Source organism: Diaphorina citri, unplaced genomic scaffold (genome assembly GCF_000475195.1).
Source record: "Diaphorina citri unplaced genomic scaffold, Diaci psyllid genome assembly version 1.1 scaffold266, whole genome shotgun sequence".
Lineage (NCBI taxonomy): Eukaryota > Metazoa > Arthropoda > Insecta > Hemiptera > Psyllidae > Diaphorina > Diaphorina citri.
The window spans coordinates 226,944-254,476 of NW_007377703.1; the positions used below are offsets into that span (position 1 = coordinate 226,944).

At 38.0% G+C, this 27,533-nt stretch overlaps 3 protein-coding genes across 3 annotated transcripts; all 3 read left to right on the forward strand.

Moving 5' to 3' along the window:
• The first annotated feature begins 793 nt into the window (after positions 1-793).
• LOC103506850 lies at positions 794-2,452 on the forward strand. The gene is made up of 3 exons (XM_008471264.3): positions 794-1,205; positions 1,394-1,972; positions 2,241-2,452. Exons 1-3 carry the CDS (start codon positions 832-834, stop codon positions 2,245-2,247), a joined length of 960 nt encoding a protein of 319 aa, XP_008469486.2. The 5' UTR covers positions 794-831; the 3' UTR covers positions 2,248-2,452.
• A 1,960-nt stretch (positions 2,453-4,412) lies between these two features.
• Positions 4,413-8,986, forward strand: LOC103506851 (circadian clock-controlled protein-like). Its single transcript, XM_008471265.1, has 4 exons — positions 4,413-4,552; positions 5,055-5,188; positions 7,853-8,005; positions 8,457-8,986. The coding sequence occupies exons 1-4, from the start codon at positions 4,443-4,445 to the stop codon at positions 8,606-8,608; spliced, it is 549 nt and encodes a 182-aa protein (XP_008469487.1). The 5' UTR covers positions 4,413-4,442; the 3' UTR covers positions 8,609-8,986.
• A 715-nt stretch (positions 8,987-9,701) lies between these two features.
• LOC103506852 lies at positions 9,702-15,100 on the forward strand. The gene is made up of 6 exons (XM_017443052.2): positions 9,702-10,043; positions 10,350-10,442; positions 12,923-13,067; positions 14,106-14,239; positions 14,540-14,692; positions 14,940-15,100. Exons 1-6 carry the CDS (start codon positions 9,959-9,961, stop codon positions 15,098-15,100), a joined length of 771 nt encoding a protein of 256 aa, XP_017298541.2. The 5' UTR covers positions 9,702-9,958.
• Positions 15,101-27,533: the final 12,433 nt, after the last annotated feature.

A 27,533-nucleotide genomic window follows, 5' to 3' on the forward strand; every position in this document is an offset into this window, starting at 1 on the left:
CCGAGAGCCTTACTTCATGCAGATTCAAACGAGGAGTGCGCTGATGAAACAATGACACTTTCTATAAATGTTGCAATATAAAATGTTGGCTTCCCGATGGAGGGAATAGATAGAACTCTTGAACTTGTGATTCGTCTCCTTTTTGCTTTTATTCATTTATGACTTCTAATGTGAAGTATAGTTCTTTTGTGATAATATTCCAAAGTGTTTCTGTAAACTATTCATTTTAACACTCATCATCAGATAGGTCTTGAACAGACTCTATGTGTACCTATGGGTGAAAAACTGCCAAAATTAATGAATAAAAAATGGGTCCAAAATTTTTTTCATTCAGATGAATTTGAAAATCTCCATTTTTGTAAAAATCTGAAGAATTACCTTATAGTTGGCTGCTTGTGGGGTTGAGAATTTTTTTTTTTTTTTTTTTTTTTTTTTTTTTTTTTTTTTTTTTTTTTTTTTTTTTTTTTTTGAAAATTTAGGACCTCAAACAGATTTGAAAAAAAAATGGATTTTCGTCAAGAAAATTTTCAGCTAAATTTACCCAAACCAGGCCTATGTTTGGAACCAAAATAAAGCAAAATATTTGGGTTTCCCTTGCAATTCAAGCTGGTTTTGAGAAAAACCTTGACTATCTAAATTCTGGGACACTGTATGTGTATGCATAGAAGTCTGTTCAAGAACATATCTGAAAAGATGCATTGTAATAGCTTACCTATCTTATTTTATTTCTAGTTTTCTGTTGTAGATCATGAAAAATTTTGCTTGATAAAAGTACAGTTCTTAATTTTTCATAGCATACCTAGTTACATTCTTTTTTTTTTTTAGATAAAAATGACCACTTTTAATGAGTGTAATAATTGTGAAATTAGCATGGCAGACTTGCTTTACTTTTCACACAAGGATGATGATTTTAAGAAAGTTTTCACCTTTCTCAAGATGCATGGGTGTTTATCTGACGAAATTCCGTGTCACCATTGCAAGTCTATTTGTACTATTGACTGGGAGGCCAAAAGAGCCACGTGCAACCGTATGAAAACGATCAATGAGAGAGAAATGCAGTGTGGATTTTCCGAGTCAATCCTCAGTGGAACATTCTTTCAAAATTCACAATTGTCAATTCAGCGGATCGTGACCTTTGTTGCTCACTATTTATCACGGGCACCTCCTCGTTATCAATTTCTCTCAGACGAGATGGAGCTACCTACCAGCAGTGTGACAACGAAATGATCAATGAGAGAAAGATGCAGTGTGGATTTTCCGAGTCAATCCTCAGTGGAACATTCTTTCAAAATTCACAATTGTCAATTCAGCAGATCATAACCTTTGTTGCTTTCTATTTAACACGGGCACCTCCTCGTTATCAATTTCTCTCAGACGAGATGGAGCTACCTACCAGCAGTGTGACAAAATGGGCAAGCATCTGTAGAGATGTGATTCTGAAATGGGAACAGATGGAAGTTGGGAATATCAAGATTGGAGGTCCGGGGAAAATAGTTGAGATAGATAAGGCAGATTTTCTCAAAAGCAAGAGGAAAAGAAAAAATGATGGAAGGTGGATATTTGGAGGGATTGAGAGAGGAGGAGATAAGAACAAATACTTTCTGATTCCTGTTGAGACTACAGATGCTGACACACTTCTCAATGTAATCCAGGAAAAGATTCATGCCAATACAACAGTTATTTCAAGCTCTTGGGAAGGCTACAGTAATCTGAGCACAGAAGGATTCAACCACCTTACCGTGAATCGTAAAATAAATTTCGTAGACCCAGATTCAGGAGCTCATACTCAAAATATACAGAGATTGTGGAGAGATGTGCACTCACATTTGCCTCGATTTGTCCTAGTGGATAAATACTTGGCGGGATATTTGGCTGAATTCAGATTCAAGCGATACTTTCCTAACCATTGTGATCGCTACCACACGTTCTTCAAAACCATGGGGATTCTTCATCGTCCATCTTTCTTGGAAAGGTATGTAAACAGTGTACTGAAGTGTATTGACATTAAAATAAACTTACCTAGATAGTACTGAAAGCAGGGCCGTATTTAGAGGGGGGACCTCGGGCCTCTAGCTTTCTTTTGCTCCTTTTCTATCGGCCTAACTCCGAAAATTTGGAACATCCCCCCTCTTAGCATCCAATCCTACATAGTATCTACCTTAGGTTCCTAACTACACTCAATTGAATCTGCCTAATATTTTGTATCTAATACCTACTGTTTTATTATTCTCTGCTTTCAGTGGCTGAAAATGCTGGAAAACGAGAGAGAGAATCGAGGACTAAATCTGAAGCTATTTGTGAATCGTGACAGGGCGACCCTATCTCGATCCTAAGTTTTTTTTTAAGAGGTTTGACAGAGGGAACTGTATCTGCTATGGTCTTATCGTCCCGAAATCGAAGAGAGAAGGAAGACAGGATAGGAGGAAGCCAGCCGTTCCGAGAACGAAGATTATCCCATCAGGATAAAATCCACCCCGGGCAGGATAATGAAAAGTACTTTATTTCCTCTGTATGTGTGTACTTAAACATAAACATACAAAGTGCAATCGTACATAAACATACAAACGTACTAACATTTATAATGTTGCAGTGACCACTGACCATTCTGTTTAGCCTCTTACATATAGTTAGTACGCAAGTATAGTAGAAATCGCAAAAGTTGATAGTGTTCTTCCACTTCTAGATGTTGTCAAAGGTCGCAAGAGCCAGTTAGACAGGAAAATGCTGTAAGCGCTAGGTTCGTTCTCGGAACGGCTGGCTTTCTCCTATCCAGTTCTCCTTCCATTTCGGGACGATAAGACGTTAGCAGTTACAGTTCCTTCTATCAAACCTCTTGAAAAAAGTGGACCAGGGCATTTAACACTCAGAAATAGTGTTGAAATTCTGCACAAAGGAAAGGGCTATTGATTCACAAAGGAAAGATATACCATTGGCCACCGTCAGAGCCGGAAAAATATCATGAATCGAATCTGGAAGTGCAAGTTGTAGGTAGTAGGTTCTCCATTACTATTTACCGTAACTGAGCGCTAGGCCGCGGGTTCGATTCCCGCCCGGGGCGGATTTTATCCTGATGGGATAATGTTCGTTCTCGGAACGGCTGGCTTTCTCGTTTGTAATGTTTGTATGTAATTGTGTATATGTGTGTGAGTGTCTGTAGGATTGTGTAGATAGAAATAGATCAGATAGGGTTTTCCTTCAGGTACCTCACAATTATCTCAATGACTGGTAAACATGGTGATTAAAGTCGGTAGGTGAGCAGTTTGCCCCTGGCTCGTGGCTTCAGTCAGGGTTTTCCGGGGAGTTTTAGGAAGGGGATCTAAGTAATTCCTTTAATTTTTTTGCTTTTCTTCTCCGGGCTGCTATGGCCGATCTTACCACAGAAAGTTTTCAGTTAGTCCCGAGTTCAAGATATACTGGCCTGTGTAAATCAAACGGGTGACACGCCAGCCTAGTTAGCTTAGTTGGTAGTGCGTCTGCCTTGTAAGCGCTAGGCCGCGAGTTCGATTCCCGTCCGGGGCGGATTTTATCCTGATGGGATAATGTTCGTTCTCGGAACGGCTGGCTTTCTCCTATCCTGTCTTCCTTCTCTTGATTTTGGGACGATAAGACCATAGCAGTTACAGTTCCCTCTGTCAAACCTCTTAACAAAAAAATACATGTGTTTTTTTTTTTTATCCTGATGGGATAATGTTCGTTCTCGGAACGGCTGGCTTTCTCCTATCCTGTCTTCCTTCTCTCTTCGATTTCTCTAGCAGTCACAGTTCCCTCTGTCAAACCTCTTTAAAAAAAAACTTGATATTTGCATTCGCTTAAAAAAGTACAGTTACGGAACGGCTGGCTTTCTCCTATCCTGTCTTCCTTCTCTCTTCGATTTCGGGACGATAAGACCATAGCAGTTACAGTTCCCCCTGGCTTTCTCCTATCCTGTCTTCCTTCTCTCTTCGATTTCGGGACGATAAGACCATAGCAGTTACAGTTCCCTCTGTGTTCCTATCCTGTCTTCCTTCTCTCTTCGATTTCGGGACGATAAGACCATAGCAGTTACAGTTCCCTCTGTCGGCAGGCTTTCTCCTATCCTGTCTTCCTTCTCTCTTCGATTTCGGGACGATAATCGCTTTCTCCTATCCTGTCTTCCTTCTCTCTTCGATTTCGGGACGATAAGACCATAGCAGTTACAGTTCCCTCTGTCAACTTTCTTCCATCCTGTCTTCCTTCTCTCTTCGATTTCGGGACGATAAGACCATAGCAGAACAGTTCCCTCTGTTAAACCTCTTGAAAAAAACTAACGATATAGGCACCTACACAATTTATTATTGTTTTTGGTACTTGAACTTTTTCTTCTTCTTCTTCTTCTTCTTCTTCTTCTTTTTCTTCTTCTTTTTTAACATCCAATCCCGTTTCCAAAAGGTGCTCCCGAGCTGGGTCTCGAACCATTCGACCCAATGTACATACCCCGGATGGAAGTGGAGCAACACGAGGGTATGAAGATGAAGAAGGTTCTCACTGACATAACCATCACTGGGCTGAAGGATGCCAAATTGGATAAAGCTGAGTAAGTTTTTTTTTTAGGTTTTATAGAAGGAACTGTTACTGTTACTGCTCAGGTATCTATAACTGCTGAGGTCTTATCGTCGTGAATGTTTCGGATGAAGTTCGCCCTGGGCGGGAATCGAACCCGCAACCTAGCGCTTACAAGGCAGAAAGCAGGCATACTAACCTGTAAGCTAACTAGATTGGCGCCGAGTAAGTAGACTCTTGGATATTTTGGAGTTCCTGTCTAGGTACTACTGGCGCGGGGGCCCTGGGTATTTAGGTGTCCCTCAGAGACACATTCAGGAGTGCCAAATTACCCCCCTCCCCAATCTATTGACACAGGGGCCCTCTAACGAAACCTTGCGAGGCTAGTTACCTGCCCTTATAAATTCATCATCATCATGGGCTACCGTTATCTTTCCACTGTTTGACAAAGGTCTGTTCTTCATTCCTCCATTGAATTACCTATATCCTTAATCAATAATTCAATAAATCTATTTTGTGTAAAATTCAATCGACAGTTTTACCAAGCTCCCAGACAGTATTGAAATGACATGGGAAGTTCCCGAACTCCGCATCAAGAACAATTACTCCATGGATGGAGTCATCATGGGAGTACCATACAAAGGCAAAGGACAGTCCTTCTTCAACTGCAGTAAGTCTCTTAAGCAGGGAAACGAAAATATTTTCTTTAAGAAAGGGGTATGGAAAAATGGAAAGAGTATTTTTCCTGCTGAAAATCCTTGATGTTGAGCCATCGGGTTACTTTTCTGGTGTTCTCGTGTTAACCCAGCACCGAAATGGGATGTTCTAAGTACATCTAAGTAAAGCATTTTAGCCTGTGTAAATCAAACGGGTGACGTCAAAGAAAACCCTTGGCACTCTGCTCGCTCTCTGTGCTAAGATCGGACATTAGTAGTTTTGGGCTATGTCATGTCTGTAGACATAAATTTCCTTTTATTATTATTTTAGGCACCTATTTTTTGGATCTGTAAACTTATGGCAGTCATCCACGCTCGGACAGTCGAAACGTGTGTGGTAGAAAAAGCTTTCGACTTCTAGCTTCTCAGACGGTCTGAAGACTTAGGCCCTTCGCACATTAAAAACGAAATCGCTCGACTTTGAGTAGCGCGTAGAGACTACGCTTCCAATATGCGACGGTCAGAGCACCTGAGTTACCGCCCTTAGTTAGGTAGCTACATACGGCCCTACTATGAGTAGGTACCTCAGTACTTACTTCATTTTAAGGAAGCCCCCTACGAATGGGTTAGCTACTCAGAGTACAAAGGTGCCAATAATTACCTTGTTTTGTCTGCTTGCCCTATGAACTTTACTGTTACGTGTCGTACGAATGGGTTAGCTACTCAGAGTACAAAGGTGCCAATAATTACCTTGTTTTGTCTGCTTGCCCTATGAACTTTACTGTTACGTGTCTGATGTCCATTTCCATCTGAATCTTCATAATAATCAACGCGTTTGTTACGTGATTGGGAAATCAGTATCTAATTTACAAGGAGTGAAATAATATGTTGTTATTATTTAAATCATGTTTCACCAGTGGCGTAGCATGGTCTAAATTCAAGTGTAGGGCGTGTAGGGCTCATGCACAGGTCTACCAAGTCCCATCACAGTACATGCCATTAATATTTATGGGCATTAGAGTGAACTTTTGAGTTGTATGGCCGCCATACACGCCATACATACACGCTACGCCACTGTGTTTCACCATCTTTTTTACTTCCATTACTCATTGTATGGGAAATCTAATGTAGGTAGGGTCAACTTGGAATAGGTCCAGTTTTTCGAAACCTGGAAATTATTTAATTGAATTGTTGCTTTTTATTGTACCAATTTTGTCTTATGTGCATTCCATTCCAGTTGTGAAATTTAGCTTGCTTATGTCTATTTCTTAAAAAAAAAAAAAAAACAATAATTCAAGTTCAAAGATTCGTTTTGGGGTCCCCTAAGTCGAAAAGAAGGAGATTTAAATTTACATAATAGTCTGTAGGTACTTACCTAGAAACCTACGTATCTCACAACCATCAGTCAGTCTTTATTGTTTCCTAATACCTACCTAAGTAAATAATTAGGTATTTATGTGTGGGTCCGCCAATTATTAATCCCCGTACCGAATGAGGGGCACTCCCTAAAACAACTCCTCGATTTCCACAGCTTTATAGCTTTACCCACGTCCCGTATGACATTATGATTTAAATTGAACGCTCTTAAGTAAAAAGGGCCGGTCCTTTTCGAGTAAAATGGGTTTTCTTTTGGGGGATGTTGTCAGGAATCATTTCCAAAAATAATCATTTTGTTATCTCCATTATCCACATACCTACAGGAGTTGTAAAATTCTCCCCATTAGTCCCCATATTTTTCAATGGAAATCGAACACTTTGAAGCTGTTTTAGTCGAAACTTGATTTTCATCTGAACCCTTCTCCAATAAAGCTCTTTAATTATATTTTCTGCGAACTTGCCTATCCTAAAGACCGTAAAGTATTAGCTTGAACCATTCATTTTCTGGGATCTCTAGGTGCGTACACATGGTTATTGTTTTGTGCTTAATTAATGCTTAGTCGAGTCACAATAATGAGCTGCAATAAAGTATGTATTTATGTGTCTCCCCCTCTAAGGTCTAGTACACACCAGATCAAGCGTTTCTCAACAATCCAGAAATGTTTCTGCAACAATCTAGCAACTTTTGTACTCTCCAGACTTATTTCTGACTTTTTCTTGTCTTTTACTCTAGGTTTTATCTTAAAAGTTGCTCAACATTTGAAACAATTGTTTGGCAACATGTGCACAATACCTATGTATTTCCGGTGTTGGCCTACTAGGTTTTATCTTAAAAGTTGTTCAACAGTTGAAAAACATTTCATTTGAAACATTTGCACAAGAAATGTTTCCGATGTGCTCTAGGTTTAATGATAATTTTCCTGGATAAATTGTTTTACTGTCTGTATTTACAAGTTGTCTTTCTACATAAAGTTATAGCCTTGACTTCCACACCTAACAGGCTTGCTATCAGAAATGGGTTTTGGGATTAGAAGGCTGTTTTGACACTTTGGACCATTCCTTTCAACTTTCCATTGAAACGAACTTTAGTGACAGACCTAACAGTCATAATTAACTTGCCCGAATAGAATAGAATATACCTTGTTTATTCTATCAGCATAGGACTGAAAAGTCCCTTTACTCTAGCAGTCTAAACAAGGTCTTATATATTTGATTGGTAATAACATTACATTTTATGGAACAATAATTAAGACCTGTTTAAACATCTAAGTAAAGCATTTTAAAATCCTATCAATTTTCAGCCGGAGTCAGGAATATGGTGAAACTGAAGACTGAATTGGTGAAGATGGATGGCCAAGATTATCTGCAGGTCAAGGACATTAAATATACGACAGAAGCCCCCAAAACTGCCCATGTTATGTTCACCAACACTCTGAGCAAAGATCCGAAATTGAGTAAGTACAAAATTGGATAAAATTGGGATCGAAAGTTTGGATAAAATTGGGATCGAATGGACTTCAGGCACATTAGATATTGGTGCTTTATTTAGACTGTCGAATTAGAACATGTAGTCCCTTTATCTCAACAGTTTAATATTGCCGTTTGTCTTTTTTAACAGAACATTCCGTTTGTCAAAGGTTTACCTTGCCCTTAGGATCAATTTTACCTTCAGCTTTATTGGGAATACCAAAAATATTATTTCCTAATACTTCTGTAGAAAAATCGGGATAGTTTGTGTCCTGATGAGGCATATGATGACACCGTAGTGGCCCCATTTTCCAAGTGAGCTTTATACTTCACTAAACTATTATACCTACATAGGTAATAATGAGAAAAGACAGGATAGGAGAAAGCCAACCGTTCCGAGAACGAACCCTATGTGACCATTTCTCGTTTCTGTTGCAGCTGAGGCCACGGTGAAATTCTTCAATGAGAACTGGCGCTCTCTTTTCGAAATGTTCAAGAACGTTCGCAATGGAAATGTTGAGAAGTTTATGAAGGACACCATGAACAAAGCACTCGCCAAGTTCCCTTATGAAGAAATGTTCCCCAAGTAAATATCCACCAATGTCCCGCTGAATCCCGCAGTAAATATCCAGTATCCCGCAAATATCCCGCTGAATCCCGCAGTAAATATCCAAAATTCCAGGACTCCATCAAGCGTGCCTTGGGAGGCGCACGACGCACCAACATCAAGAGTTCGAAGCGCCTGGCCTATAATAGACTATCAAGGTTTTTCGGCGTTTTCAATTCAACTTTTCTCCCACACGCCTTCAACTTTAAGCAAATTTTATTTCATATTCTTGGTTGGACGTGAAATGAAAATACCTCTGAACCTGTATACCTGTCGATCTTGCATTTAGCTGTCTACCTTTCTAGGTGCAAGATTGAATAAAAAATAATATGAATTCGTGTTATAAATGGATACTATTATACCTTGGAGTGTATTTATTTTATACAAGAATAGCCCCATTAGTTCACAGCTAAGGAACTAAGTGCTTAACCAAGAATACTGAGGTTCGAATCCCAGAAAATGACAAATTACCTTAGCGGTTATACCTAGGAAGTGACTGTCGTTATGGCTGGGCGACTTTAAAGAGGGAGGATAGCAGCCTGGAATTCCCCTTGTTAAAGAAATAGCTGAGTGCGAAGGGCAACCACTCGTAAAATTTTTGTAGCCAAATCCAAATGCTAGCCCAAAGCAATCACCCTAGTTAGGGTTGATTGAGAGGCTGACTAAAAACTCCGACCCCGTCTGAACACGGGAAAAGGCGAGGAAGCAGAAGTGACTGTCATTATCAAAGAAAAAATGGGATCTCACAATAATAATAATAAGTCAGCTCCCATGGCGTAGTGGTCACTGCGCTCGCCTTGCACGCGGGAGACCCGGGTTCGATTCCCGGCGGGGTCAAGAAATTGTTTAATTTTTTATGAGCATCATTTTTCAAACCAACAAAGTGATGTTGCGATGTTGTAGCAGCTTAGCCTTAGATTGAAAATTTCAGTTCGTAGAATATAAAATTTCAGCAGCTCCTCATGCTAAGTTCTTCCTTGGTTCTGTCTCCCACCTCGAAGCTGACAATCTTGAGAAAAATATAGTAATAAATACCTAAATTATGAGCAATGAATACGAAATAAAAACTCGATGAAAATAAATTTCCATTTTCAGTGCAAGACTACAAGTTGTTCCATCTTGTACATATTTGCAAGTCGTTCGGTCCATTTTAACCGCAAGTGCGCAATTTGTTGATGACGATTTTCATCTTGCGATTGTGAAAGGTGGTGTTGGTGTCAAAAGGGCCTCACAAAAAGAAAAAATATAATAAATAAATAATAGATAAAAAATACTACCTACCTGATAATAAAAACATTGTTGAGGAACCTTGCATTGTTGGAGATTTTAAACCATGGCGTGGCCAAATTCCATAGTCTTGGTTGCCGAATGTCTTTTGCTGAGCTGTCTGGTATTGAGTGTTCACTCTGCCGTCGATTGTAAGTAAAAGTCTATAGCTTCACTTATAGATAGATAATAGATAGTCAACTGGTTCCCCATAGGTCCGATAGAGTCCAAAATTTAAAAATTGTATATGACAAAAATTCCTTTTCTCACATTGAACATGTTTGCCAAATTTCATCAAAGTCGGACAACTCTTGGAAAGTTATGGCAAAATAGACAGGTATAATTTTTTTCAAGTAGGTGCATAGGCAGTCGCAAAGTGATGTCAAAATTCAGGCTCAATCTCCCGAGAATTTCTCTCTTTTTTTTTCAAATTTTCCCTCTCCCTCTCTTGATTTTAGTGAAGAAATACTTCACCTGTCATCGTAGTGATCCGGAATTTAACAAGTGTGCAACCAAAGCGTTCAATGATCTGCAACCTATTTTAGCACCGGGTAAGTTTTAAACCAAGATCCTCAAATATTTGGGTTGGACTAGTTCGGGCAACTTCCCTTTACTCATTACCTCTTTGAGCTATTTAGATTTATAAGATAGGAGGACTAATTTAGACAATTTTCCCCTAACTGTTATTTTAGCAAGTACCTACCAACACATCTAATGGGCTAGTGCCAATTTACATTATTCTGCCCCTACTAAAGAATCGTTTGGTTCACATTTTCCTTTTGAGCATCAGTCTGAGAAGAAAAATTTTGTATGAACGCCTGGTATCTATTGGAGTTATGCAATGTGCGCAGCACAAATAAAAGTGTTTAATAAATTGAGACTGAGATTTGAGCCCCATATTTTTGTTGTTGGTGGTGGTATTATTTCGGACACATACGTACCAAACGACCTACCTATCCTTTACCATTTTTAGTATGCAAAAATACCTACCTTCTTTATACTTCACAATCCGATTTCCAAAGGTATTCCGGAGTTGGGATTCGAACCATTTGACCCCATGTTCATACCGCGGATCGAGGTGGACAGTTTTGCCCATTAAATTTATAGAAGAAGAAGAAGAAATATTTGAATTGCGGAGGAGAAGAGTCTTGGGAATGTTAATCTCCATTCAGTTGCCGATATTATTTATCAATGAATAATGCAATATGACATTGTGACATCTGCGAAGTGAATTATTAGTTTCATAGTAAAAGTTGTAGTAAGAGGACAACTTTTACTATTTTACTATGAAATTGAAGATTACGATCGGTATTTTGGTATTGGTATTTATTACTTTCTATTACCCTTACGTATAGGGAACCTATACAAGGTAATGAGAAAGTACTTTTTCAATACATTTTTAGTCCGTCCTTCCTTTATTATTACGATAGTAATAAAAAGGTTTATGTATTTCTTTCTCGCTCTCTTTTTGATTATTTTGTATCTCCTTTCCCTACCCGCGCCTCTCTCTCTCTCTCTCTCTCTCTCTCTCTCTCTCTCTCTCTCTCTCTCTCTCTCTCTTGTTGACTTACTGGATTCTATTGAATTTACTTATAAAATGTTGATTTGTTGAATTTACCGATATTTATTTATGTTTTGCTGATGTCTACATTTAGGTAGATATTTGAGTTATTTTTACTGTATCAAATAAATCAATGTTGACTAGATTTTTTGTCTAGCGATTCTTAAGGTGCGGCACCATATTAGGTAAATACCTACCTAGTTTCCCTTTTTATGAGATATACCTACTCGTGCCATGCAAAGGGGTAGACGTTCCTTTGTAATCAATTTTAAATGTTTTGCAATTTTGCTTTCCATTCCCATCAGTTCCTGTTTTTTTTCTTGATGTTTAGTTGATGTTCAGAGGTACAGAGATAGATAGGTATATTCATTTAGAGTATTTAGACATTTCAGTTTTTAGCAACATCAAATCGTTAAAATGTTTTTTTTTTTTTTACCCATTAAATAAATACAGGTTCCTAGGTATGTGATTGTGATGAATTAGACCAGTAATCTACCATAGGTAAGTAGGTACCTACCTATAGGTAGGTACCAGATATATCTGGTTTTTAAGCAGTGTCCACATTTCGGTCGATCGACATATGGACACTGCCTGAAATACATCCACACTATTAGATTAGATTAGAACACTATAGGAACCTAGTGATTTAACATCCATTAGGCTTCACGTTGCGTAACAGAGCCTGCGGTAATTTTGACTGTAATTCATATTATTGCTCGTAGACGTCTAATGATAGACAGGGCCCTTCAGGGCTTAAAGGGGCCCCGGGGCTATCTCCAACAATGAGCCCCTAATGGGATGCGGATAATTCCACAACAGGTGCCGCACCCCAAGAAACGTTCGACCAAAAATCTAGCAACACTGATTTAAAAGGGCCCTTCCTCGCTTTTTATTATTATTATTATTTTACAAGAATAGGTAGTTTTAGCTAACTTACTTTAGTATTTTGTATTTTATACTTTTCCGAGCCCCTTTCAGAAGCTTGGGGCCGGATGACCCCCTCCCCCGTAAAACGGCCCTGGCTATCTCGGGTTTTTTACGCAGCGTATTAATTAATAATAGTGCTTATATTTTATACTGCTCGCATAGGACTGAAAAGTCCCTTTATAATTGCGTGTAAATCGTGTAATATATAATGCGTGTACCTATAAGTATAATATTAAGCGGGTTTTTAGTCCGTCCTTCCTTTATTATTACTAATAATAAAAGGTATAGTGGACGGACTATTGTATTCGCTTCGGTGTCTGTCTGTCATTTTCCTTGTGAGCATCAGTCTGAGAAGCAAAATTTTGTATGAACGCCTGGTATCTATTGGAGTTATGCAATGTGCGCAGCACAAACAAAAGTAAGTGTTTAATTTGGGACTGAGATCTTGACCTGTTGTTGTTGTTGGTGGTTGGTGGTGGTATTATTTCGGACACATACGTACCAAACTACCTACCTTCTTTCCTTCCAATCCGATTTCCAAAGGTATTCCGGAGTTGGGATTCGAACCATTTGACCCCATGTTCATACCGCGGATCGAGGTGGACAGTTTTGCCGGAATGACGCTCAAGGAGGTCCTCACTAATGTCAACATCACTGGGCTAAAGGATGCCAAATTGACCAAGGCTGAGTAAGTGGCAAAACCTACGAATCTTTTACCTACCTTGATACTTTTATCCTAATTTTTGATAAATTTCTTATAAAGCTATGAACCATTGGAAAAAGTTAAGCAATGTTGAACATGGTTGGTATCCGAATGAGTAGCCATTTATTGAATCACGTGTTGCTGCTTTTCCCGGCCAAACTTAGTGTTCAAACCCGGCCAAAGTGTTATCTAAAACTTTCTCGCTTTGAGTTCATAGGTCGTCGCGACAAATTTCGAGATCAGAGCTCATTTGTGTGAGAAAATATGAAAAAAATCCCCCAAAAACCATAGAACCATTTTTTTGGCTTTATGGTTTTCTGGACAAAATTTGCACCACCATTTTCGTGATCCTGGTAAAAAGACCTTTAATTTGATATATAGGTCGACAATTGACCAAAGCTGAGTAAGTGTAAACCTACGAATCTTTTACCTACATTGATACTTTTGTCCTAATTTTTGAGAAATTTCTTATAAACATATTAAGCTATGAACCATTGGAAGAAGTTAAGCAAAGTTGAACATGGTTGGTATCTGGATGAGTAGCCATCTATAGAATCACGTGTTGCTGCTTTTCCCGGCCAAACTTAGACTGGGTGAGTTTAATGTAAGGAGACGGGTAACTTATATTGAATGGAGGGTAAACCCCCTTAAGTGATTTAAAATCAAGACTAGAGCCCGTTCTCCCTTTATTTCCAATATAATGTTTAAGTCACCCATCCATTTATTAGCCTTGCTCGGCGGAACCATTTTTTTGGCTTTATGGTTTTCTGGACAAAATTTGCACCACCATTTTCGTGATCCTGGTAAAAAGACCGACTAGGTTTGGATAAGTCCTTCTATGGGGACAGACAAACAGACAGACTGACAGACAGACACCGAAGCGAATACAATAGTCCGTCCAATATACCTTTTATTATTAGTAATAATAAAGGAAGGACGGACTAAAAAGCGAAAGTCTTATTCGAATAAGTAGATAGTACTAATAGACGTAAGTAGTAAGGACTATTATTTTTTCATTGACAGTTTCACCAAGCTCCCCAACAGTATTGACATGACCTGGGACATACCATTCATGAAAATCAAGGACGACTATACTTTGGATGGGGTCATCATTGGAATGCCGTTCAAAGGCAAAGGACAGGGCTTTTTGAACTGCAGTAAGTCTATGTTCATTGTTCAGCACTTCTATAAGTACTCAGTACTCACGTAAAAAAAAAAAACCGGAACAGATTAACTTTGGCTGATTTATCAACCATTAATTCTTCTTCTTCATCACCTTTCCCCGTTTTTCGGGGTTGCGGTTTTTCGTCAGCGTCAGCCTCTCAATCAGCTCTAGCTAGGGTGATTGCTTTTGGCTCACATTTGGTTTTGACTACAAAAAAAACTAGTGGATGCCCGTCGCACTCAACCTTTGCTATTTTTATTTAAATATTTATTTCTTCCCTCCTGAATTTCAGCAAAAATCCGAAATGTGGTGAAAATCACGACAGAACTGGTGAAGAAGGACGGACAAGATTATTTACACGTCAAGGACTTCAAATATTTTCTAGGCACACCCAAAGCTGCTCACCTCAAATTCACCAATAGTCTGTCCAAGGATAACACATTGAGTAAGTTCCACTTTGAATTAGTCAGGTCAGCCTGGTTAGTTTGGTTGGTAGCCCGTCTGCTTTGTAAGCGCTAGGCCGTAGCCGGATTTCATCCTAATGGGATAATGTTCGTTCTTGGAACGCCTGGCTTTATCCTATCCTGTCTTCTTTCTCTCCTTGATTTCGGGACGATAAGATCTTAACAGTTACAGTTCCCTCTGACAAACCTCTTCAAAAAATAATACCTAATAATCTCAATCTGTTACAGCCGAAGCCATGATGAAATTCTTCAACGATAACTGGAAGGTATTGTTTGATACGTTCAAAGATTTTCGTAATAGTGGTGTAAACGAAGCTGTGAAGAAAGGAGCCAACACAATCCTATCCATGTATCCTTATGAGCAGATGTTCCCCAAAACGAAGCTGTGAAGAAAGGAGCCAACACAATCCTATCCATGTATCCTTATGAGCAGATGTTCCCCAAGTAGAAGAACCACCGTTGTAGAAAATGTTGTAAAATATGTTACCAGATGTTACCTCAGTAGAACAACTGGCCTTGCAGAACATGCAAATTTTCCTTTTGGAAAAATTGACCACAATGGTTTTGGGTGTATTTTACCTATCTCCTGGCCCGAGTGTCCAAGTGTTTAGAGTCTTTGGAGACACTGAATTGGCTTTATATACTTAAAAAGTATTTTACGGTGGTACTTAGGCCTAGCTTTGTTCTTGACGATTGTAAAAAGATCTATTTGCTCAATTATATTCTACCAATCAAAAAATATACAAGACCTTGTTTAGACTGTGGGGTTAAAAGGACTTTTCAGTATCATCTCAGCTGTATTAAGAGATTTTATTATATTTTTTTATTTTATTCCTAATGTGATTGTTCTATTCTATGTTACCTAAGTATTCTATATTTCTATTCTATTCTATTCTATTCTATTAGTTCGATGAGCACTCTCTCTCCTTTCTCCTCAATCTTCGATAATTGTTTATCTTTATTGTGTAACTGGCTGACAGGCAGGTTGCGTAAAAAGTGCACTTTGCTACAAAAAATGACGCTTCCAGTTCTTACAACTTTGAAATTGGCCTGAGATTTTTTTAATGGAATTTATCATCTATAGAAGAGGAGAAGAGTCTGGGAATGTTAATCTCCATTCAGTTGCCGATATTATTTATCAATGAATAATGCAATATGACATTGTGACATCTGCGAAGTGAATTATTTTTATGCACTGGTGTGACCAGTGGCGACTTTTAGAAGCTAGTTTAGCGAACAATAGAAGTTAAGCACAAAAGCGGTCTTTACAGAGCCTCGGAGGCCTACTGGGGTCCGAATTATTCGAACTAGAAAATTCCTTCTATTTGCTGAAGATGTGTGCCAAATCTCACCAAAATAGGATAGGAAATACAGGTACCTACATTGTTCAGGAGTTATCGTGGAACAGACAAACCAAAGCAATTGTCTCTGGTAAAAATTAAAACATACCTACCTACTAAAGAACTTAAATTATTCACATTCAAGCACTATAACCAGTAAAATTAGTATAAATTTATTATAAGATTTTGACGTGTTAATAAATATGCATTCATAAAGTCCCCCCCCCCCCCCTTAATTTTCCTTGATCATGAAGTTTACTTCGACAAAACTGTCCCTGGTGAGGCATTATTACCATCTTACCATAGGAGGTATGTAGGTAATAGGTAAAATAAGGTTAGGAAGATATTACGTTTTGTTTCATTTTCTTTTCCAACATTTTATTTTCGTCACCCTCTGTTTCCTACTCACCGTTCGCCACTGATTTGGTTATGGTTACCTAACTAGAAAGTTCCCACTGCGTTCCAAGACGTTTAGATAATAAGTGCCTAGCCTGACCTAGGACTTGTAGGATACCTAGATAGGTAAGTACAGGCAAGTACCTTCTACAAAAGGCATAAAAAAAGAGACTTAATTTTATTTTCTTCCTAAACCAGCACCCTCTGTTTCCTACTCACCAACCGCCACTGGTTTGGTTATGGTTACCTAACTAGAAAGTTCCCACTGCGTTCCAAGACGTTTAGATAATAAGTGCCTAGCCTGACCTAGGACTTGTAGGACCTTAAGGTGCTTCGGAAATAATGCCTATTAGATAGGAACTTGGAACTTTAATTCAGTAATTATTATTACACATGGTGTAGGTACCTATGATACTAGGATTGGTGATTGAGGAGTTTTACATAAGAAGGATCTTCTTTTCTTCCACTTTCGGTACCTATGATACTAGGATTGGTGATTGAGGAGTTTTACATAAGAAGGATCTTCTTTTCTTCCACTTTCTTCTTTTCTTTCTTGGATCTTCTATACTTTTCTTCTTTTGCGATATGTTTAAACATCTTTTCTAATGTGTTCGAAATCTGGTGTGAACATCACACGACTTTCCTTTTCCCATTTGGCTGATTCCAAATTCCGCCAAAAATCGGCCAAAATGGCGGCGCTAGGTCGCTCGTACGATTTCTGTCCGGGGTGGACTTTATCCTAAACAGATAAGGTTCGTTCTCGGAACGGCTGGCTTTCCCCCATCCTGTCCTTTGTTACGGTTCCCTCTATCGAACCTCTTGGAAAAAAAAAAAAAAAAAAAAAAAAATGTTTTTGAAAATTTTTGGCCTTTAGCTCAGTTAATATTTCTAAAATTATAATCAATATACCTAATTTTTTTTTTTTTTTTTTTTTTTTTTTTTTTTTTTTTTTTAAGAGGTTTGACAGAGGGAACTTTAACTGCTATGGTCTTATCGTCCCGAAATCGAGGAGAGAAGGAAGACAGGATAGGAGAAAGCCAGCCGTTCCGAGAACGAACATTATCCCATCAGGATAAAATCCGCCCCGGGCGGGAATCGAACCCGCGGCCTAGCGCTTATAAGGCAGACGCACTACCAACTAAGCTAACTAGGCTGGCACTCATAAAATTAATTTCCTCTTTTGAGGGCGTTCTTTATTAAAACTCTTCAATTTAAAGTTGGTTGTCAAACAACTTTGTTGACTTCCTGGATTCTATTGAATTTACCTATAAAATGTTGATTTGTTGAATTTACCGATATTTTTTTTATGTTTTGCTGATGTCTACATTTAGATATTTGAGTTATTTTTACTGTATCAAATAAATCAATGTTGGCTAGATTTTTTGTCTAGCGATTCTTAAGGTGCGGCACCATATTTGGTAAATACCTACCTAGTTTCCTTTTTTATGAGCTATACCTACTCGTAGGTGCCATGCGAAGGGGTAGAAGTTCCTTTGTAATCAATTTTAAATGTTTTGCAATTTTTCTTCCCATTCCCATCAGTTTCTGTTTTTCCTGATGTTTAGTTAATGTTCTGAGGTACAGAGATAGATAGGTATATTCATTTAGAGTATTTAGACATTTCAGTTTTTAGCAACATCGCATCGTTAAAATGTTTTTTTTTTTTTTTACCCATTACCTACCTAGGTAGGTATTATATTATTATTATTATTTTAATATTATTGTGGTAAAAATGATAAACGACGAAACTCATTTCCCATTCATTAGGTCCACAATTTCAAAATAGAGAATAATTTAGTCAAAATCATAATGCATTTCATGATAAACGATTTTTCTTTCTGTGTTATCATCATCTCACCCCTTTTTTTTACATTTTTGTTTAATTTTTGTACCTTTCTTCTTCTTCTTCTTCTTCTTCTTCTTCTTCTTCTTCTTCTTCTTCTTTCTCCTGTTCTTCTCCTCCTCCTCCTCCTCCTCCTCCTCCTCTTCCTTCTCCTCCTCCTTCTCCTCCTCCTCCTTCTCCTCTTTCTCCTCCTCCTCTTCCTTCTCCTCTTCCTCCTCCTCTTCCTTCTCCTCCTCCTCTTTTTCTTCTTGTTCTTCTTCTTTCTCTTCTCTTCGTATCACAACCTCCCAATAAGCCCAACGCAGATCAGCTTACAACATAAAACCTGGGATAAAAATCTGTTTGGATTTAACCAGGATAACCTAGATTAGATACATAGCTCAGCACAATTTCAGCCATCAAAAGCTACAGATTATGCTTTCTACAGCACAAATTATACTTCCTATAATGGGGGGAAAAAAATATGCGTTCATTCACTAACGAGGTTAAAAATCATTAGAGCAACGAGCAATGAATACAAAACGGCTTTTGATGTTGGAAAACATCTTCAGTCAAGTGTATTACTCTCTATCTATGATACCAATGATTACTATTTATAAAGGTACCTATCCAGGGCCCGTCATAGACCAACCGGTAACAGGGGCCAGGGGCTAAATGCAACAATAAACCCCTACGCTATTGGTACACTAGTTACCAAAAATACTTACTAACAAGAATTCCTAATTTTAGGTACCTAGTTCTACCTTTTATTTTCCTTTTTTGGGGGAAAAGTGTTGATTTCTAACCTCCTTACAGAGTCCGAGTTTGGAATAGAATAGAATAGAATATACCTTGTTTATCCTGCTCGAATAAGACTAAAAAGTCCCTTTACCCCAGCAGTCTAAACAAGGTCTCGTGTACGTATTTTATGGGTTTAACATTTTACAATGCATAATTTTATTATTACAATAGACCTTGCTTAATTATAAAAAAAAAAAGAAAAACAAAGAGTTTGGTGGAAATTATGTCTGATGTACTTCTCCTGTGATCGGCCTGTAGGTACCTACCGTACATTCCTATATTTTTTACTTTCTATTTACTATACCAGTGTTTTTCATGATTGAACTTTTTACCTGTAAGCTCTTTAAGCTGTTGTTTTCAATCAGCCTTTTGATGGAGGTAGCCAGGGCCGTGAAGAGAAGACCTTGAGGGGGCTGAAGTTTCCCCTGAAACGGATTTCAAAAATATGACCTGACATGTATACGACAAATCATCAGCTGAACTATTTCGCATCGCTACTAACAAAGTGAAAATTGCAATGATGATCGCCAACATCCGGAACGGATCAACGGCACCCTAAGAAGAAGAAGATGTATACAATTTTGTAGAATCATAATAAAAGGATAAATCGATTCCCGAACCCGCGACCTAAGGCTTACAAGGTAGACGCTCCACCCTACAAGCAAACTTTAGAATAATAATGAAACAATAGTGGAGATGTCAGATTTCCCATCATGGGAGAATTGACACATCCATCAACGAAATAGTGGAGATGCATTTTAATTTGGGAATTTTGACATCTCCACTAAATTATTGAACATAGATTCTTTATCTGTCGAAATAGGTAGCACCATCAACGAAAATTTGCACTTTAATACTTTAAGGGAATATTTTGACATTTCAGATCTTGGGAATTTTGACATCTCCACTAAATTATTGAACATAGATTCTTTATCTGTCGAAATAGGTAGCACCATCAACGAAAATTTGCACTTGTAGGTATTTCGATTGCAAATATGCGTCCCCCAATGGGAAGTATTGTGGGTCATCTCGCCCATTTGATGAGGGACATTCTACGGGATGGGCATGCTACGACACAAACCATACGAGAGAGAAAAAAAAAAGTGCGATGAAACATTGAAACACTCATCTTTTTTTTTTTACTGACCAAGGTTGGTAAGCAAATTTACTCAACATCAGTATTACCTGCGGACAGACAATGGCCATTACGTATGCAAACATTACGATTCGCGTGATAGTGAAAGTGGTAGCTTATTGGGTTTGGTATACCATACTGCCACTTATTGAGATGTTTGTATTTGGAATTCATTTGGTTACAAAGTGAATATTAAACATATTTTATGTATTTAGAATCATTTGGTTATAGGGAATACATATTTAATGTACTTAGAATCATTTGGTTACTGATAATTTATTCATATTTGGAAACGGATTTCAAAAATATGACCTGACATGTATACAATTTTGTAGAATCATAATAAAAAAATCGATTCCCGAACCCGCGACCTAAGGCTTACAAGGTAGACGCTCCACCCTACAAGCAAACTTTAGAATAATAATAAAACAGTAGTGGAGATGTCTGATTTCCTATCATGGGAGAACTGACACATCCACCAACGAAATAGTGGAGATGCATTTTAATACTTTCGGTTTAAGGGAATACTTTGATATTTCAGATCTTGGGAATTTTGACATCTCCACTAAATTATTGAACATAGATTCTTTATGACCATCTGTCGAAATAGGTAGCACCATCAACGAAAATTTGCACGTGTATTTCGATTGCAAATATGCGTCCCCCAATGCACCCCAATGGGAAGTATTGTGGGTCTTCTCGCCCATCTGATGAGGAACATTCTACGGGATGGGCATGCTACGACACAAACCATACGAAAAAAAAACTAAAAAATTGCGATGAAACGTTCAAACACTCATCTTTTTTTTTTTTTACTGACCAAGGATGGTAAGCAAATTTACTCAACAGTAGGTATTACCTAGCGGACAGACAATGGCCATTACGTATGCAAACATTACGATTCGCGTGATAGTGAAAGTGGTAGCTTATTGGGTTTGGTATACCATACTGCCACTTATATTGAGATGTTTGTGTTTGGAATTCATTTGGTTACAAAGTGAATATTAAACATATTTATGTATTTAGAATCATTTGGTTATAGGGAATACATATTTAATGTACTTAGAATCATTTGGTTACTGATAATTTATTCATATTTGGTTGAAATTTATGCTCGATAAGGTAATGTGAGAACTTGGGGTAGGTAGGAATCATTATTGGCATGCATGAATATATTTAAATGATATTTTCATTGGTTTGGCTCTTGATTGATAGTTTGGGCACGTACGGATTTTGTCTCGTCTCTAGGGTGCTTGAAGAATAAAATTCCCACCTGAGAAATGTTACAATACTACTTAGAAGACGTCCAAATATTGTTTCTGTACATCCAAGGGGTGTTAAACGCCCAATGGAGCAGTTGCAAATGTGTAAAAATTACAAATAAATAGTCGATTCCTATATAAAAAGTTGGGAAAAATCCAAATCTGAGGTCAAAACTCCAAAAAAATAACTGTAAAAGGTCCAAAATTCAATTTTTATTTTCCGTTCCAATGAAAGAGTTTAAATATGTGTGACGTCAGACTTTACGCAGTTGTTTTTTTCATCCGTTAGGTACCGCCACTATGCAAGCGCGCTAGCGGAGGAGCAGAAAGAACTGCGCAGAAACGTATGCGCATAAACACATTAATGCGTTGCCTGCGAGGGAGCTTTGCTCGGGACATTTGATAAATCAAGCAAGTAATTTTGTTCAATTGAAGCAGTTGTAATTTATTCATGTTTTCTACCTAAGTAAGAATTTTCTACCTAAGTAATTTTCTACCTAAGTAAGTCACGTCAAAGTTCAAGATTTAGCGGTATTTTTTAAATCGATTTATCTCAGGATCTAGAAGTCGTAGAAGAAAAAGAAAAATTCTGTTGGTCCTCATTTTTCCTGCTCTATGACTTTGAAACATCACCCAAGCGCGACTGATATCTGCTAAGCTAAACTCCGTTGGATAGGTAGAGTATCTATCTCACGGAAACGGAAATAAGAAAAGATCTACCACTTTAGACACTGAACCTCACTTTCTGAACAATATTACCCACCTTAGTAATGTGAAGGTTCTGGCACTCCTGGCGGACCCTGGCCTCACTATCAAACGTCTTTAGGTCGTCCGACACTTTCGAGTGCTTCTGTACCTAAACATACCTCATCAGTGTTAGGTGCTAGTACAGGAAACAGTCTCCTGGTAGGGGTCCCTATTGTTCTTGTCTTCTCCTAATAGGGTCGACACAGAGTTAGAATAAACTATTAAATACTATGGGCATTCTATGTATACTATTCTATTAAATACTATGGGCATTCTATGTATACTATTCTATTAAATACTATGGGCATTCAATAGTATGAGCTTGCTAGAGCTATTAATGCCCGGGTATATCGAGTACAGACTCATGGTAACTTTAGGTTAGTCCAGACTTAGGCAAGGGAGAAACGTCAACTTGGGGTTTACAGTAAATTTGGTAAAATGCAAATACTTTTCAGCTAAGAGTAGGTATATAGGTACACATACCTACCTAGTAAGTCAACATTAGTATGTCTCTCTAAGTAATGGCAAACATGATGTGAATTTTGTAAAATGAGACCCTCTTTGTTTTCAATGGTGATTCACACTCGTATTTATGAACAAGAATGATCGTTCTTAGATCAGTCTCAAGTCAAAATTGACCAATCAAATGCCTTGAGACTATGCTTGGCACGAACTTAAGAGCAAGCATTTTGTTCATAAATATGGGTGTCAGACTTGAACATTTCCATGAATTTCTTTTAATGTTGGATTAACCTGAATCCTTTTGATATTTCAAGTTCGACAGAAAGTATACACCTACCTAAGTTCTGTACCCTAAATGAAAAGCAGTGATTTCTCAATGCATTGTACCTACACGTCGGAAAAATCACTTCAAACACCTACTACAAACCAGAGGATACTTACACCATGGATCAAACTTACTTACTTAACTGTGTCCAAATGAATTCAGCATGTGAACCTCCAGAATTCTGGACCAAACTACCAAACCATGGACCGTGTGACCGACCTTGGTGTCACCTTATACCGTCCATTCCAGAGTATGAAGGTGGTCCTACACGAGAAGAAAGTATCATTACCATCCTGCCTGATTGTGACATATGGGAACTGATGTGTTAGTCCATGATATATCAAGGACGTTGACCGAGGAATAGGTACCTACCTAAAGATTCTAAAGCAAGAGAATAGGACGGTACTGTACTCTAAATTGAAGCATGTCTAAACTGTGATCCAAGGATAGAGGTACGTCTACACTGGAGTCGACCAAAGTCGATAAACATAGCCTGGAACTCATAAATATGATAAATAATGTGTTCATACCTACATAGTCGATGGCCGACTGGAAAAACATCCACACTGCCTCGACAACATCGATTCACCTTGTCGATGTATGGACACAGCCTAACGCTTAAAACCTTTGTGTTTGTATTGAAATATAGGGCAGCAATAATGTACTCATTGAATTGAGAGTCATTGGTCACAAAAATCAGGCTGCAGTGACAAAGGTCTTAAATAGCGGAAAAGACGTTTTCAAAAATTCAAAGGTTCTAATCTCGATCCATAGCACATAAAGATGGAATACTAATGGAGTTGTGTTTGTATGAAGGAAATGAGTGTTTAATTTACGAGATAACCCCCACACCTGAGCTTCAGAGTAGATTGTTTGTGTAGGTAGGTACTAAGATTTACAGTTACACCGATGCACAAGATAATAATCCTTTTGTTAGGACTTTCATTATTGGTTGGTTGTAATTTACAACTTTTACACATTCATTCATAATTTTCGACAGACTTGAAAGAAGTGCCTGTATATCTATCACTATGTCTGTATGTTGATATTCTTCAAAGTGTGTGCGACCTCAGACATTAGCATGGAAGCTTCTATATAGCAGTTTCGCTTACGAAATATTTATTATCAAGATGTTCCAACTTCCAAGTAATTCTCAGACAATTTTATTCCCATTATTGTGCGAACAAAATGACGCCAATTTTTCGCCATTGTAATTCTCAGACAATTTTATTCCCATTATTGTGCGAACAAAATGACGCCAATTTTTCGCCATTGAATAATGAAAGTTTGTGGTTAACTTATCAAGATCGTGTGTTTATGAGTCCCATGAAATGATATTTTAACTAATTCAATGCACCCGTGAATTATTCTAAGATGTACTTGACGGTGTGATGTAAAAACTTCAGTGTGAATCGACAGTAAATTAATTTATTGTACCTACTAGAGATACACAGAAGATTCTCAGAAACTCAAGGTGTGTCCAAACATAGTCGATCGACAGCCGTCACGTGTCACGTCAATTATGGGTCAATTTTGGCCAATCAGTTGATGTTTGGAATCGATGCTGCTTGAGAGCCAGTAGGTATTTTGTTCATAATTATGGGTGTTAAGTTAGCAATTAGAGTTATTTTTTTTAAAGGTTTGACAGAGGGAAATTAGAGTTATAATGATTCGTTGACATCTTTAACTTTTCTGATAATGCCGCCAAAACCACTCATCTACTCATTTCTTACTTCTTCATTCTTACATTTCTTACAATCATCATTAATAAGTTGTTATATACTCAATAGACTTTATCTCTATTATAACTTTAGGCGCAATGCACACTAGTGAAACGCGTTTCGTGAAACGTGTTTCATATGTCAATACACAATGAGTTTCATGAAACTCGGCTTCACCAGTGTGCACTGCTCTGTGAAACATAGGGTTTCGTGAAACACATTTATTTTCACGAAACGCGTTGCATGAAACGCGTTTCACTAGTGGTCATTACACCTTAGGTGGAAACACACTACTATCACGTCACGTGAGCTCATGGTTGACCAGAAAGATGTAGGTAGTTCAAAATTTTCCCATAATATAGTAGGTAATTTCGTTCATAAAGCCACACTGCCCTCACGTCACGTGAGCTCTCGTGAAGTGATAGTAGTGTGTTTCTAACTTTACCAAACTTGGACAGATAAATGAAAATTACTCAGTCAAACTCAAACCAACCTCAAGCGATTCTTCTGGCAACAATTCCACATTGCAGATGGTTCAGGTATTCCTCGCAGACACTGAAACCTAATTACGAAATCAAATTGAAACGTTTAAAACCATACTTGGTTAATTATTCAGCGGAAGGTACTGTTATCAGGCTAAGTGGAAGAGTGCGACCATGAGAATCATGTCAACCAATGCCTCACAACTTAGAAAAACTTGGCCTAGGTTAGTGCTTACTTTCATAAGATGAAATTAATATTGAAAACGTTGAGTTTTCAAGGTGATTGATAAGGAAAAAACTTCAAAAAACGATTTGTACCAATTTGATATCAATATCAGAACGGTGGGAGTAGGTCTGAAGAGACCATAACTTTAAATTTAAATATAACCTACAGGGTGTTTGAATAGCGGTACGCCTGGTAAATTTGTTGCGAGAACCGCGAGTGGGACCGAGTAATGGCGTGAGTGTTTGACAACCAGATACCTACAATATGTTGCAAGGCTTTGAATGAACCGGGAGGACCATTTTGGACACATGAATCACAGATTACATAGAGAAGAATGGACAGGTCCTTTTGCTCCAGAAGGGAAAGTTGTGAGCGGCTGATTAGGACGATTCTCGGGATGTACCTATAGGTTTCTTTCGCGATTTCCCAGAGCTAGAGGCTACAGGGGTTTCGATTAGTTTCGAGGCTACAGGGGGGGACCAAGACTTTTGAAACGATCAGTATAGAATTCACGCCCTGTTCTCTTCTGAGGTATCCGAAATAATTGAAAATCAAAATGCTCATAAATCATAATTATATATCCACATCCATTTTTCTCTGGCATTTTTCGTGATGACACTGAAATTTGTTGAGAGGAAAAACCAATGGACATTTCTTTGAGAGGTCCTTTTGCTCCAGAAGGGAAAGTTGTGAGCGGCTGATTAGGACGATTCTTGGGATGTATATGTTTCTTTCGCGATTTCCCAGAGCTACAGGCTACAGGGTGTTCGATTAGTTTCGAGGCTACAGGGGGGGACCAAGACTTTTGAAACGATCCGTATAGAATTCACACCCTGTTCTCTTCTGAGGTATCCGAAATAATTGAAAATCAAATGCTCATAAATCATAATTATATATCTACATCCATTTTTCTCTGGCATTTTTCGTGATGACACTGAAATTTGTTGAGAGGAAAAACGTGAATTTTTTCGTCCGATAGTATTGACAGCTGAGAAATCATAAAACGGATAGTTATGACATTTATGGCAGTACAGGTATAAAGCACTTTATAAACTTAGTGGTTTAAATAGATACACATTTAGGTATAGGCATATCTAATTATTATTATCTGACGGTGGTTAAAGGTTGGCCCTGAAATGGTACAAAAGGTTGAGGTGAAAATTATCAATTTTGTTTGAGGTCGTCACCGATTTGTTAAAGTCATGCTCAACAAAGGCTAGGTTGTTATCAACCTGGTCTCTTGTTTAAATCAGGGATTTCTCAGCCTCGAAACTCTCGAAAGGTCACAAAAATCAGGTTGCAGTGACAAAGGTTTTAAATAGCGGAAAAGACGTTTTCAAAAATTCAAAGGTTCTCAATCAATAATCTCGATCCATAGCAGATAAAGACGGAATACTAATGGAGTTGTGTTTGTATGAAGGAAATGAGTGTTTAATTTACGAGATAACCCCTACACCTAAGCCTCAGAGTAGAGTGTTTGTGTAGGTACTAAGATTTACAGTTACACCGATGCATAAGATAATAATCCTTTTGTTAGGACTTTCATTATTGGTTGGTTTTAATTTACAACTTTTACACATTCATTCATAATTTTCGACAGACTTGAAAGATGTGCCTGTATGGTACACTATTATTTGCAGAAATGGTGCTACTTTCAAAAACCTCTACGAATTATGCAAAGATATCCAAAACAGTAGAGAAAATGACCCTTCTTTCAAGGAGTCAAAGACCTCAAATAAAATTATACAATAGAAAACTTTTTGATAACCATCCAAGGATTCCAAGATATTTTACAATGATCGTCAAAGATCTAACATGGAATGACCCGAACGAACCTTCAAAGTGTGTGTGACCTCAGACATTAGCATGGAAGCTTCTAGCAGTTTCGCTTACGAAATATTTAATATCAAGATGTTCCAACTTCCAAGTAATTCTCAGCCGAACGAAAATCGTGAAATTTCAATATCTCATTTCAATTTTACCTTCGACTGGGAAAAGTTAGAAAACCCACCCGCTGAGCTCATGCACCGTTGCTTTTGAAGTTGTTGTTGTTGTTGTTGTTGTTGTTGTTGTTGTTGTTGTTGTTGTTGTTGTTGTTGTTGT